Source organism: Ceratotherium simum, chromosome 11, assembly GCF_057802395.1.
Source record: "Ceratotherium simum simum isolate JZ-2026a chromosome 11, ASM5780239v1, whole genome shotgun sequence".
NCBI lineage: Eukaryota > Metazoa > Chordata > Mammalia > Perissodactyla > Rhinocerotidae > Ceratotherium > Ceratotherium simum.
The window spans coordinates 36,133,778-36,147,631 of NC_141910.1; the positions used below are offsets into that span (position 1 = coordinate 36,133,778).

General features: G+C 55.1%; 1 protein-coding gene across 3 annotated transcripts in view; it reads right to left on the bottom strand.

The window, feature by feature from the left end:
* TTC7A (tetratricopeptide repeat domain 7A) overlaps positions 1-13,854 on the bottom strand; it is a 121,909-nt gene that overhangs the window by 29,543 nt on the left and 78,512 nt on the right. For all 3 annotated transcript variants that reach the window (XM_004436677.3, XM_087436812.1, XM_087436811.1), the window contains one exon: positions 13,555-13,715. In XM_004436677.3, coding sequence (XP_004436734.2) covers positions 13,555-13,715 — 161 coding nt within the window. The remainder of the gene's footprint in view (positions 1-13,554; positions 13,716-13,854) is intronic.

A 13,854-nucleotide genomic window follows, 5' to 3' on the forward strand; every position in this document is an offset into this window, starting at 1 on the left:
CTCAAAGGGTCTAACACTTCACAAGCATTAGGAGCCTCTGCTTTAGGAATATGAAGTAGAAGACACAATTTCTGCCTTCAAGGTAACAATTAGTAACAAGCTAAAAATGACAAATTGCCCAGAGAACCAAGTGCAGTATTTTTGGACCAGACTTAGTGCAAGAAAAGAACAGATAAGGGCTCTTGCTGGGGCTGGTGTTTGATGACAAGGAGGGTGGGGTGGGACATGGTTGGGAGTTGGGCGAGAGAGGAGAAGCATGAGTGTAGAGGGGGGACCAGTGTTGCAACAGCAGGTGTTGGTGAGGCATGAAAACCCTTCCTGGGGGGACAGAGAACAGAACATCCAGGCTCAGTCTATTCCAAGGCTGCCCCTCCCCTCAGGCAGCCAGAGCAGCAGAGTCCCCAGGGGCAGGGCGATGCAGGGCTGGGCTGGTTGCGGGGCAGTTCCCTGGGCAGACTAGCCCGGCAGCATTCCCCTGGTACCCAATCTCCCCAGACGCGCCCGCTCTTCAGCAGGTTCCTCTGTGCTGGGCCCCTTCCCCCTCCTGCTCCCTGCATCCCTGAGAGCCAGGATGGGTCCATGCCAAACCCAACCACACCATGTGCCTGGAACAGAAGTGGCCGAAAGCTGAGCTGGCATACAGTCACTTCTACCAACTCAGGCTGTTATCTTTGCGGCTGCTGACATTCCATCAGCGTGAGTGACCCAGAGCGGAATTTCTCAACCCAACCACATCCTTTCTGGGCTGGGGCAAGTGCTCCAACAGCCACCCTCTGGGAGGCTCCAGATGAGCTCCTGAGATTTCCTTGGTCTCGCAGTTCAGCACTGCCAAAGAGATCATCCTCCACAAAGAACCCTGCCCCGACTGTCCGTGCCATCAATCCAAATGCCTCTGTGTGGCCACCTCTCCCCACGACCTTGAGCACCGGTGCACTGCTCACATGGGTATTAGCGGCCCCATGAACTGCAGGGCCAGCTCCTGGACTCCTCTATGCTCTGCTTCATGTTGTCGCCCCTGCTGGGACTCGCACTTCCCCCTCCGACATCCGGCCAACTACGAACCAGACGTCACCCTCTGACTTTCTGTGTGTCCCCGTGGGGGCTCTACACACACCCCCTCCAGGAGAGCCTTCACTGCATGGGGACGTGGTCATCTGCACACCTGCTGGCCCACCTCTAATTCACCGCTGCACTCTCTCCCCTCTCGCAACAAGGAGCAGCACACCACCCCCTGGGAAGGAGCAACTTTGCTGCTCCTCCAAGACAACCGAGCCCCTAGCCCTGTGGGAGCACGGGGCGCCCTCTCCGTCCTGTCTGACAGGAGGGGCGACCCAGCTCTTCAAACAGTACAAGAGGCTGGCAGAAGCCTGCTGTGCCCCCGTAGCTGGTGGGCGACACTTCTGGGCCCACACAACGGGCCACAGCCTCATCAGAACACTGTGCTTCCTGGGTGGGGCCGTGGGGAGGCTGCTGGCAGTGGGGCCAGGGGATAGATGGGGCAAGCGCAGGCTCCCTACCCCCTTCGACAGCCACCCCTGGCACACCTGTTTTATACACTGAATGAATCTAAAACATCATTTGAAGAAAGGATTCTGAGACTTTAAAAAAGCCCCCTATTTTAATCCAATGGCTCCAGTCCTCCTCCAAGAAGCCTCAGCATGACCACCCCTGCCCTTCTCTGAACGTTCAGGACAGTCTTTAGTTAGCACTTAATTACATTCTTTCCATCCATCCATCCACCCACTTATCTATCTATTTGTCTATCTATCTACGTATCTATCCACCTATCCATCCATCCATCCATCTATCTATCTACCTTTTTTTTTGCCACATAGGCTTATGAGTTTAATAATGAAGATAAATTCACATCAAGCATTTTTAAATTCAGATACTCTAGAAACAGTCTGCAGCTAGTCCTGCCTACAGACAGCAAAATCACCATTTATCTTGTCCTGTGTCCCGCCACGCGTCCCCACCTCGATGGCAAGTACCTGCAGGACAGGCCCCGCCTCCCTCCACATCAGTGTCCTCCTCGCCTCTCCAGTGCCTGGCACAGAGCTGAGCACAGTGTCCGCTTAGTACTGTGAAAATGTGTGTTGTTACAACCATCCGGCCACGTTCTGGGTCTCACAATCCATGTTAAATCAGAGCTGATTTCAGACACCACCACTTCCCACTGCCGGGTCCTGGCTGGGAGGCAGGAGAGGAATCGGTTCACTTGATGCCTCATAACCGCAGAGGGGGCTGGACTCACGCAGCCAACAAGCCAAGTGCTGGCTGAGTCCATTCTAAGCTGTCCAAAAGCAAAGTTTTACAGGGTCTAGGGGGGAGCCAGGAGTCCTGGGCATGACACGAGTGCATCTGGCTTCTTGTGACTTGGGGTCTTCAGCCCAGAGGAGGGTCAGCCAGGCAGAGCCAAAAGTACAACTGAGGAGTGTCTTTGAGATGGGAAAGCCTGGAATATCCAAATCTAGCAGCCCTCTAACATCCTGACAAAAGCCACTCTGGGAGATGAATGGCCACTTGCTGTCCTCAGACCCAACACTGGGACGTCACTCAGAGTGAAGAGACACTGGAACAGGAGTAAGAAATTGCAGCCAAAGTCCCAGCACTGTTGCCGCCCAGCAGGGCATGTCGCAGGTTCCAGATCTATGAAATAGCGGTGAAGTCTCCTGCCCTGTCTGCCCAGGACTCCCACAGGATGAACTGCGAGGAGCTAGAAGCAGCAACTGAGAAACCCACAGCTACATTCAGTTCCTCAAGCATAGGCCTGCCTGAAGCTCAGGGAAGGGGCTCCTGCTTTGGAACTGCAGGCCCCGAAAAGCAGCTTCCAGGCCAGGTGCCTCTGAAGGCTCTCAGACAGCCCCCAAGCTGCATGGCCTGTTCGCAAGGCAGGCGGTCCTCCTGGTGGCTCCTGGGACCGAAGACAGGCATGAGAAAGGAAGACGACTGGAGGGGATGGACAGAGCCCCAGCTGACTGGGTCCGGGCAAAGCAACCTCGGCTGTAACCCCGCTCTTGCAAGCACTTTCCTGTTTTTTAAGCTGTGGAAGCCCATGTGGAATAAACACTGAGGTCTTTTACGGCTGAATGCCCTTGCCACACCATCGCGTCTGAGGGCAGATGTGGAAGTGAGTGCTCTCTCTGGGGAAGGGGAAGGAGCCAGGGTCAGCGTAAACATGCCGTGTGCTCCGTCCCACCACAGTGGGGGAGGTTGCAGGGGCTGCGGAGAGGAGAGTCCCGGGTCCTGGACTCTCTGCAGCTCTGTCCAATCGATGCAGCATGTGCCCTGGTCCTAGCAGGCAGGCCCCGTGCGGCCACAAGCCCACTCTCCTAGAGCTCACGCCCTCCCTGAGAATGCCACCAGAACCTTGGTAGTCCCCGCCGGCCACCCCACACCCAGGTGCTGTGCTCCCTCAGCCACCATCCTCACCAAACACCTCATCTACCATTGCGCTCTGGTCAAGACAGGGACCTGCCACCTGTTGCGTCATCTGCCCAGCCCAGCACCCCAGGTGGCACAGACAGGCATTCAGTTGACACGAACAGAGCCAACCCTCGCTGAACTGTGAAATACCTCAGCCTTGCAGAGTCTGTCTTGTCTATCTGCGTCTGGGCCATCCCTCCTGCTGTGGAGGAAGACAGAGATCAGCAAGGTCAGCGTCTCTGGGTGTCACCACAGGTCATGGTCTTTGCCAGTCTTCCCCATCACTCAGGCCAGGGGATGATGATGGAGGTTCCCAGGGGAATGCAGGGTTGGCCTGGCATCTGCCTCCTCTTCCTCCCTCTCTTCCGGGGCCCTGCCTGGCCTGCACTCCTGGGGCAGGATCAGCTTGCTAATGATTTGTCAAAAGGATTCAGACTTTTGAGGCAAAGACAAATCCCATTTGAGACAGAGAAATCATTTCTTTCCACCGCTATGAAGAAGAAATATCCTAGGGTGAGGCTCCTCAGAACTCGGTGAGCATGAGCTTTTCCAAAAAAAATTTGTTTAAAAAGAATTATTTTGTAAATAGGGGATATTTTTGATACTGGTTCTGCTGAAGCAAGCACTGTCCTGGGGTCAGAGGTCATCTCATCCATTCCCCCTTTCCAGGAGTCTCCAATCATTCTCCATGTCCCCTCCCTGACTGCTCACCCCAGCACCCCACTCTTGGTGGCAGGGGGATGTAGGCAGAGCAGAGCTGGCTGCAGGGAAGAACATGGGCTGAGTTGGTGGCAAGCACAATAGGTCCACATTTTCATTTTCATGTTCCCGAAAGCAGCTCCCTATAAAAATTGCTCAGCACGCGCAATAAACGTTTGAACGTGGTAACCACCATGTACCTGAGGGAGCCGCCTCTGGCCCCTGGCTTACTCCCCGTCACAGCCTTTGGCATCAGACCATGCAGGTACACTTCTAGGTTCTGCTGCTTCCTAGCAAGTGCCTTCCCCTGAGCTCTACCTGCTGCCTATAAAGCGGGGACAGTAATGGCACTGCCCCAAATGGCTGTTGGGAAGACTGAGGGCAACAGAGCCTGTGAAGGCAGCCCTGGTGCCTGGCCAACCCGGAAGAAAGGTCAGCGTCATCCTCAGATGCCTCCATCACTCCTATCTTCCCTACCAGATCCTATGCTGTGGCAAGGACCATGTCTTTCTTATCTTTGTATCCCCAGTGCCTGACCTAATGTCAATATATCTTTGCTGAATAACAGAAGGGAGTTGAGTCACAAGGACTTACTGAGGCCTGGAGAGCTGTGGGTGTTCCCAGGATCCGAGAACTCCAAGGAAGCGAAGCCGCAGAGCATCCTGCAGAACTCGCCACTCTTCCTGGTCCCACTGGCCCCACCTGTGTGTTGACTGGGCCCTGGGTGGCTCTGCCCCATCCCTCCGGCTCCTGGCCATCGTGGGAGCCCTCCATGGTGGGGGAGGGGGTGGTGGCAGGTGTGGTGAATGCACAAAAGTGAGTATTATCTCTTTAAAGGACAGTAATTAGTAATTCCAGCTGATGGCTGTGCCGGCTGTTTTAATGAAGAATTCTATTTTTACAGAAAACACATAATTGAATGAAAAAGCAGGTTATTCTCTGAGTTAGGCGGCCACGCCTCTGCAAAGTCTAACTCTTTGGCCAGGAGGCCAGAGCCTGCACACCACACAGGGACCCACAGGAAGTGGGCCCCATCAACGGCCATCCCAGGTCTGACTCAGTGGTAAAAAGCAGGGTCCAAGTCTGAAGACCCAAGTTCAAATCCCAGCTTCCCTTCTTCTGGCCACATGACCCCAGGCAAGTTGCTTTAACTTCTCAGAGCCTCAGTTTCATATCTGTAAAATGGGAATGACGGTATCTGTATGCCCTGGGGGTTATGTGGAAATAACACACATGAAGCCCTAGCAGGGGGCTAGCACTTGATAAAGGGTTCAGTCCACATTGGCCCCAGCCGTCATTATTTACCGAGCCCCTACTATGCACAGCTGCTTACTTCTGCCCTCCGTGCCTCTGTTTCCTCATCTGTAAAGTGGGAATAACGGTAGTTCCTATACCTCCGAGGGCTGCTGAGGGATTAAGTGAGTTAATGCATGTAAAGTGCTGAGAGCAGTGCCTGGCACAGAGCACACACTGGGTGAATGGTTGTTTTATTATCATTGAAGCTTGTGGGGTTCCAGCAGCCCAGGGTTGTTCAGCCCATCAGCTGGCTTGGGTTCTAGTCCCCTGCTCTGCCACTTATCAGCTACCTGACTTTGAGATATTATCAAGCTTTCCCATTAGTTTCTACAGCTTTTCAAGTAGGATGTTGTAAAAACCAAAAAAATAAACCAAAACAACAACAAAAGAGGGTAAGGGGTGAGGGTGCACTCTGAGGGCTGTAATGTGCCAAGAGCCCCACGTGTCCTTCCTCCTCCCAGAAAGCAAACAAGTCAACTCCTGTGGTCCACCCACCAGAGGGTCTACTGGGGTGTGCTGGGTGCCCAGCTGTGGGTTCTTGACGGGGAGGAGGGGAGGGTGGAGGACAGGCCACAGACTCTGCTCCAAAGGTGCTTCCAAATTCACGGGGAAGCTCCAACAATACATCCAAGGCCAAGAGGAAACAAAACAGGAGAAGAGAATCCAGCATTTAACTGAGTGGCTCAGCTCCTGTGAACATGCACGAGCTTCAAGGCAAAGTGGAGCCCGAGGGGAGTCTGAGGATGGGCAGGATTTGGAAGCAAAGTGAGGTGAGGAGGGCACCCCAGAGGGCTGGACTGGCAGGGACGAAGGCTGGAGGTGGACGGGAGGGGCCGGCCTGACCAGGCACAGAGGCCTTGCCCCTAGGACAGGAGGGCGGGCAGGGAGAAGGGAGCAGCGCCCTTCTGAGCAGGAGTCAGCCCACCCCCTCACCCCAATCCAGGCTGTAATCACCTGGCTCTCACGAGTGGTCCAGCCCCTGTTGGGGAAGTCCAGGGAAGTGCAGAGCACACTGGTCTCCCAGACTCCTCCAGATTCCATGCCTCTGGGAGAGACTCCACCAGGGCAAGTAACCGACTAAACTCACTCACATGCTCGTTGAGGGTGTTAAAGTGACTCTAACAGGAGTGACCTCCCTGAAAGAGCAAGGGCCCGAGAGAGGCCCGGCTTTCTTACCTTCCTATAGACTGACCCCCAACATGGAAGGGACCCTAAGGCAGCTCTTCTTAGCCCTGAAAACCAATGATTTTTCCCTTGGGTCTGGAGGATGACACTGAGCCACGTACCCTAATCTGTTAAGACTCAGACTGACCTCTTACTGAAGTCATTCAAAGTGAGCCGACTTTGAAGCTTTAAAATCAACAGCCAGCAAACTTTTGCTTTCTGAAGTTAGCCCCTCCTTGCTTCGAACGCCCTGCCCCACCTGGAGAACAGCCTCAGGGCAGGTCTGAGAGCATCCTGCATGCACGCACAGCACGCCCTGTGGCTGGCTGCAGCAAGGCCTTCTTATCTGTGCTGCCCCACTTCTCAGCTGCAGGCCACCTCCAGTTACCTCCAGGTGACTCTCCAAACACAAATTCTCGATCTTGAAAGACTGAACACAAATCACACACAGCCTTTCCATAACCATTCGGGGTGGAAGAACTTCCAGAAAGAAGGTCCCTAGGTGGAAAAAGGCTCCCAGCCCAGTATAAGACACCAAGAAACACCTTGGTCTTGGTCTGTAATCTCTGCCCAGTGAGCAGACCCTCGGGACCTGAAGACCACCTACTGCACAGGGGCGGCCAGCCCTGCTTCCTGCGCACGAATGCCCCTCCAGGACCCTCTCCCCCAGGGGCAGAAAAGCTTTGTCTTGGGGTTGGGCCCCTCCTCCTCGAGAATGGTGCACCCTGGGCCACAGGGCCTGCCTCCGGCTATTCTTTTTTTTTTTTTTTTTTAATGATTTTACTTATTTATGTTTCCCTCAAAGCCCCAGTAGATATGTCATAGTTGCACATCCTTCTAGTTGCTGTATGTGGGACACGGCCTCAGCACGGCCGGAGAAGCGGTGCGTCGGTGCACGCCTGGGATCTGAACCCGGGCCGCCAGCAGCGGAGCGCAGGCACTTAACGGCTAAGCTACGGGGCCGGCCCATGCCGGCAAAGGGCTAAAATCACTTCCAAACAGATGAAGAATTCCTTCTGGAAAAACCTGCAAACACCTGTCTGCCTTTCATTCCTCCCTCTCTTCCCCAAACAGACAAAATAACCCAGGTGATCTACCCTCCTGATCTGAGTGTAAGCAGACCACTGAGGGGAGACCGAGGACTCCATGTGACTGCAGTGACACACACAGGGAGATCACAGGAGGCTGCATGGAACAACCAGCAACGTGAAACGCTGAATGTCAAACCAGCTTAGCAGATGAGGAACTGACCTTTGGGGAAGAGAGTGCTGGTGCCAATGATTACGCCTGGCTTAACGCTTCCCTCAACCCTGTGGCCTGCAAGTCTAACCTGTGGCTCGCGGCTCTTGTCCTCATCGGGACTGTGGCAACCAAAAAACGCTTAATGAACCCAGCAAAGTGGTAAACTATGTCTCTGCTAAGACCTTTGATCCCAGCTCCCTTGCTGGAGTGTTGGTATTTTAAGCATCCTTTTGATCTGCTACAAGTCCCTAATAAGAACTGTCCAATAAACACACTGGGTTTAAGTTAGAAATGTTAACAGAAGCCCGGGACTCTGATCCCTTCTGCTTGGCGGAATGCACCACTAGAAATACGTCACATGCAAGCCAGGTAGATCAGAGAGGTGCCCTTGAGGCCAACGTTAGCCTTAACCGGATTCAGTCAAGGTCTGGCCCAGCTACCGCCTAGTTATCAGCTCAAATATTTTCCAAAACAGCCTAGGTTTCCTGAGGGAGATGGCTGTGCTGGTTCCATTTGTTTACACACGGCAAGCTCCGGCTGGTGGAGAGGGCCATATTGTTTCTGCGCTGGGAGTGCCCCCCGGGGCTCCAACACACCTTCCCCCAGGACCTTCAAGTCCCCCAGGACCTGGGCTGAGCCTGGCAGAAACTCCCAAGAGGAGGTGGCCTTGCCACCGTGCAGGGGGAAGGGCAAACCAGTTGTCTCCTCTGCCTGCCGCCAGCCAGCCTGATAGCCTGGGCTTTCAAAACCGGTCTGGCAGGCTGCCAGGCCTGGGGTGGGGGCAGTGACTGACAGGCTGGTTATTGGAAAGCTCCCATCATTAGCCCAGGAATGTTGTTTGGTTACCATGGTGACCTTCACTACAAGCAGACTGACTAAAGCACAAGGAATCTGTTACCTAAAACCAATGCCCCACGGATCCTGCAGCTTCAGGGACCATGCTTATCAGCGGCCTGTTCCCCTTGACCCCATATTCCTGCCCCTCCCGGGCTGGGCCTCCCAGCTGCCTCCCATATGCAGGACGAGGAGAAAGGACTAGCGAAGGCATCTCCAAGCTTGCACGGGACCTCTTACATTCCTTGGCCTGGCCTGGCTGGGAACCCAGGTCCAAACAGGGAGCCTGCTGCCGCCCCCCCTGAGGCCCCCTGCAGGCTGGCCGGGCACAGCCCGGCCAGCACATGTGTCCAGGATTTAGAGGCTCTCAGGATTTCAGGAGGCTGCTAGGGGTGTCTGGTTCCCCCCGTGCCAGGCTCACACTGTCCCCGCGGGGCTGTCAGTCTCTGCCTCATCACGTTTCTGCTTTTTAAACCCAGGCTCCATTCACTCAAGGTCATCCCACAGCACGGAAATCAAGACCCTCTTTACTTTGCTTTCTAATCCCTGAATTCAGGAGGATTTTTAAAAAAGTCCACGAAAGCTGGGTTTCCATCCAGGAGTCTTGAGACCGCCTGTAGGAACTGCAGCCTCTTGTGCAGCCAAGGAGCTTAACCACCTTTTCACGGGGCTTCCCCGCGTCCACCTCCCTGCCCTCACGCACAGGGTGCCCTCCTCTACCTCCGGGACCATGGCATGCACTGACCCCCTCGGGTCCCATGTTGCAGTCTTACACTGTCTGTGGGCTCCCTTCCAGAACCCTCCCACAGTGTTGCCCTTGAACATGGTTGTAAACTGACTGCAAGACCTTCTCTTGTCTGAGTCTCATAATAGACCTTGGAGGCAGAGGGAGGCAGGACAGACATCAGTCTTTCGGCAGATGAGAAAACAGGGGCACAGAAAGGAGGAGTAAGCTCCTGGTGGTGGCACAGGTAAGTGACAGGCACGACCCCATGAGGGCACGGACTTCACTGTGGCCCTCACTCGGGGATAAGCTCACATGGAAAGGGGTCCATTCCACCCACCGGCATCCCCCCGTGCTAGGCCTCCTCCCCCCACCACGGGCCTGCCAGCCTCTGCCTTCACTAAGGCAGGCTCTGCAGAAAGAAAAAGGCTCTAAAAGGCCTCAGCCACCCAGGACAGCCGCTGGGGAGGTGCTCGGTGGCAGATAGACCACAGGCCTTTAAGTGCCCCCGAATGCAGACTTTGTTGGGGACACTGAGGTCAGGGCGAAGGGAGTTTGATTTTTTTTGTTTGGCTGAAGTGCTATTTACTGGACTGGTCATTTAATTAACTGCGGTGGCAGCAGCTGGAACCACACACAGCTTGTTCTCAGTGCAGGGAGCAGCTGGAGAAGCAGGATGCAGTTTCAATTGAAGAGCAATGACATTTTTCAGTGATCCCTGACCGGTAATGGACTCAATGACATTTCCCGCTAATCCATGGGTTTCTGTACTCTGGGGCTTCATCTGTGGTGAACAGTATTGACTTATTTGCCAAGAGCCATGGTCATACCCCACAGTCACTCCACAGAGCTGTGTGGTAGGTGGATTTTCCACCCCCACTCCCAACCATAAATATATATATGTATTTTTTTTTTCTTAAGGTGGATTTTTTTTTTCTTAAAGCAACAGAAATGTATCCTCTCAGAGTTCTGGAGGCCAGAATCCTCCAACATTTTCCAGTTAGTTTTGCAACTTTTTAGGGCCAGCTCAGGTCAAGACAGAGCTGACCTCATGATCATAAAGGTGAGGGTGGCTCAGAGATAAAGAATGCTTCTTCATCACCTGCTACCCCCGACATGCAGACTGTGCAAAGTGAGGCACCCCTGGGGATGGGATGCTCTGGTCCCCAAATGCTCCACAGCAGGCCTCTCTGCAGTGACAGAGGAACAGAAGAACCCGGCAGAGGCCTCATGAGATGGGACTAAATGCTTTCCTTCCTCGGGCTCTGACCTCAGATGTGTCTCCCTGCTGCCAGCCCCACAGCCGCAGCCCCTGTGAGCTCCTGAGGCCCTGCAGTGGCTCTGCGGTGTCTGTATGGGGGGAGCGCTGTTCCCACGTGGAGGCTGCCCATTTAGAAGGCTCCAACCTGCAGAAGTGGGAGGACAGAGCTGACAGAGAAGGGCACAGTTACCCTAGAAATTGACAAACAGCACAATCTGTACTGAGGCTTCTCACTTTTTTTGGGTTTAGGGTCCTTCTGAAGATCTGCTGAAAGCCATCTCCCTGAATACCCGCACACAGGCACAGATGTGATAGCTCAGGTCCACCCACAGGCCTCCTGGGGGGAGTCACCAACCTCACGGCAAGGCCCACCTCCCCGCTCCCCTATGAAGACGCTTTCAGTGAGTGAAGCATTTCCTGGTGAAGGCATCTCAGTGAGGTGGGAGGAAGGGTAGAGAGTGCCCCTGGGGGGAAGCCTGGGGGGAGAAGACGGCTCCTTACCCAGTGCAAGAGCCAAGGAGGATGGAGGAAGAAGACTGGAGGCACCTCCCTGTGGCGGGCAGGGGAGCTGAAGGAGAGCCAGAGGGACCCACATACTGGACAAACCCATTCCTGCGGTGCCTCACACAGCATGGGCTTCAAGCAGATTTTCACAAAGTGGCATTAGTCTCCCCACATCAGGCCAGGGGAGGTGATTCTGCCAGCAGAAAACATGCAGCCCAGAAGGTGGGAAGAGACACTGTGCAGTAAGATGCCAGATGCTGGAACAGGAGGCTCCTTCCCCAGGACCAAGGGTCCAAGGAGGGGCCAAGTGGGCAGCATGTGAATCCTGTGAATCCCCTTCCCTCGCTTCCATCAGGACAGCTCTGCTCCCATCTGTTCATGTTCTCAATTTGCATGTAAGATTTCACTTGGAAAAAGCACTTGCTGACAAAACAATGTCTGACGCCTGGCCTAGCCTCTTGTTTCTTCTGTGACACACACTCTGACTCAGGGGCTGGGCGAAGAGCCCCCTCCCCACTCTGGGATTCTGAGCCTTTCTTCGTGACAGTTTCTGTTTCCACTGAAGCCTAACTGACAACAGAGTGAACACACACACACACACACACACACACATGGCCAGCAGTGGACAGCAGGTCAGACCCTGCCCTGAAGACGGAGCTTGGAAGAAAGCAAGGTGACCGTTACTGGATGAGGAGGACCTTTGTCCTCCGTGTATATTCATTAAAAGTAAAAAATAGACTTCCACACAGTAGGTCCTGCTGTCCTGTCCTTGGGATTATCCAGACAAGGGAACTAGCCCCTTGTCCAACAGTTATCTGTGTTTTAGTATTCCCTAAGCTACCTGCCTTTTGAAGTGAAGTGATTTCAATTTGAATAATCTCTCAAATGCAGGGTTGAGGCCAAGAGTCAGGGCCGAATCCTGAACACAAAGAATGGGCTATGTCGAGCTGGCCACGGACTGTCTCTGCTTACCCCTGGCTGTGGGCAGCTGGGACCCACCTGGGCCAGGTTGGCGGGGGGGCCAGGCAGGCCAGGAGTCAGGCGTTGGGTGGAGGGTCAATCTGGACCAGGGTAAGCAGGGCTGACCTGCAGGATGAACGCCCACCCTCAGCCTCATTCACTGGGGCTCCCTCCTCAGTGGGGAGCTCACGGTGACGACACTGCTGCTCCCAAAGCACGGTTCTTGAGCCTCGGCAAGGACAAAGCCACCTCCAGCAGTCCAAGTCCACAGGCAAAGCCACGTGCAGCGTCCTCTGAAGGAGGCCAAAGGCACAGGAAAGCCCAAGCCTCGCCCAGGGGTCAGCCCTGTCCCTGATGGTCTGGGGAGGGACAGAGGGGAAGCCCGGGCTCCCCACGTGAAGGAACCTCCCTGGACCGGGACAGCTGCAGCTTCCCCTCATCTCCTAGCACAGCTGTGGCACCCACCAGGTTCCCCCAGTTGTTGTGAACCTGTTTCCATCGGCAGCGCCAGTCACCTCTCAGGGTAACCAGGGCCGTGCTTCTCTTTGCTATCTGAAGCAGGACAGCCTCGGGCTGGTTCTAAATGGTCTTGCTTCAGACCCTAAGGTGGAACAGCGCGAGAGTGCAGGTGCTCAGGGGCCCCCTCACCCTGGGCTCACAGGATCCAAAGAAACAAGGTCTGTTACACCCAGGGTCACCCACCCCTGAGGGGGCAAAAGTCAAATGTCGACCTCCCCTTAGTTCCCTCTCGCAGAGCACTGCACCCTCCTGCCTCAGTGGGCCCAGGAAGGCTCTGGTTCCCCAGTGGCCTGGTTGCGGGGCAGCAGGTCCTCTGTGTATAGGTGGGGGCAGGAGGGTCTAGTCCTGCCCACCTGCCACGGCCCGGGCCAAGTGCAGCGTGAACCCTGCTCCAAAGAGAGGGGCATCGGGGTGATGTGGTACACGGGGGTGTGGAGGAGCTGAGGATGGAGGGAGATAACCCCTCCCCCCCAACTGCCCGTGGCCTGCCTGGAGGCAGGAGGATGGCTCACTTGGCCTCCGCCAGCCCAGCCAGTGTTAGAATCCCATCCTTGGCTGGCTGTGCCAGGGTGATCATGAAGTCACAAATGTTGGTGTCTCTATGAGACAATGCAGAGCCCAGGGCAGGGTGGAAGCAGCCTGAGCATGTGTATTTGAGCACAGTCTCCTCTGTGGTCCATGCAGCCCCCATGGAGCCTGCAGTTGTCATACAGAGCTCACCACGCACCTCCTGGCGCAGAACACCAGAGCCATTCTCCAATCCTACGAGTCCTTACCCTGCCTTGTCTCTCCAGCTGGGGAGTGTGCATGCAGTAGGCACTTAATCAATGTGTTGGCAGGCTACATGGCAGGGTGGGATGTGCATAGGTACCTGTGTCTGTGGCCTGCCAGCCCCCCAGCCTAGCAGTGTCCACAGGGAACTCACTTGAAGTTCTCGGGATACTCCGTGATGGCCATGTTGATGACATCCAGAGCATGCTGGTAGTGTTTCTGGGCGGAGAAGAGGAGTGCCAACAGGTGGAGGGCGTTGGCATCATCCCTGCACATTTTCAGGGCCTCCTGCAGCTGCTCCATGGCGCTGGAGATCTGCCAAAGAAAACTGCCAGCTTAGTGACTTTCCCAAGGCCCACACCTCCCCCCCCGGGACTTCAGCGCCAGGTGCCAGCCATGGAGAGTGCACCAGACTCAAGCGAGACCCGAGGCACTGGGGCGCAGGACTGGTGCT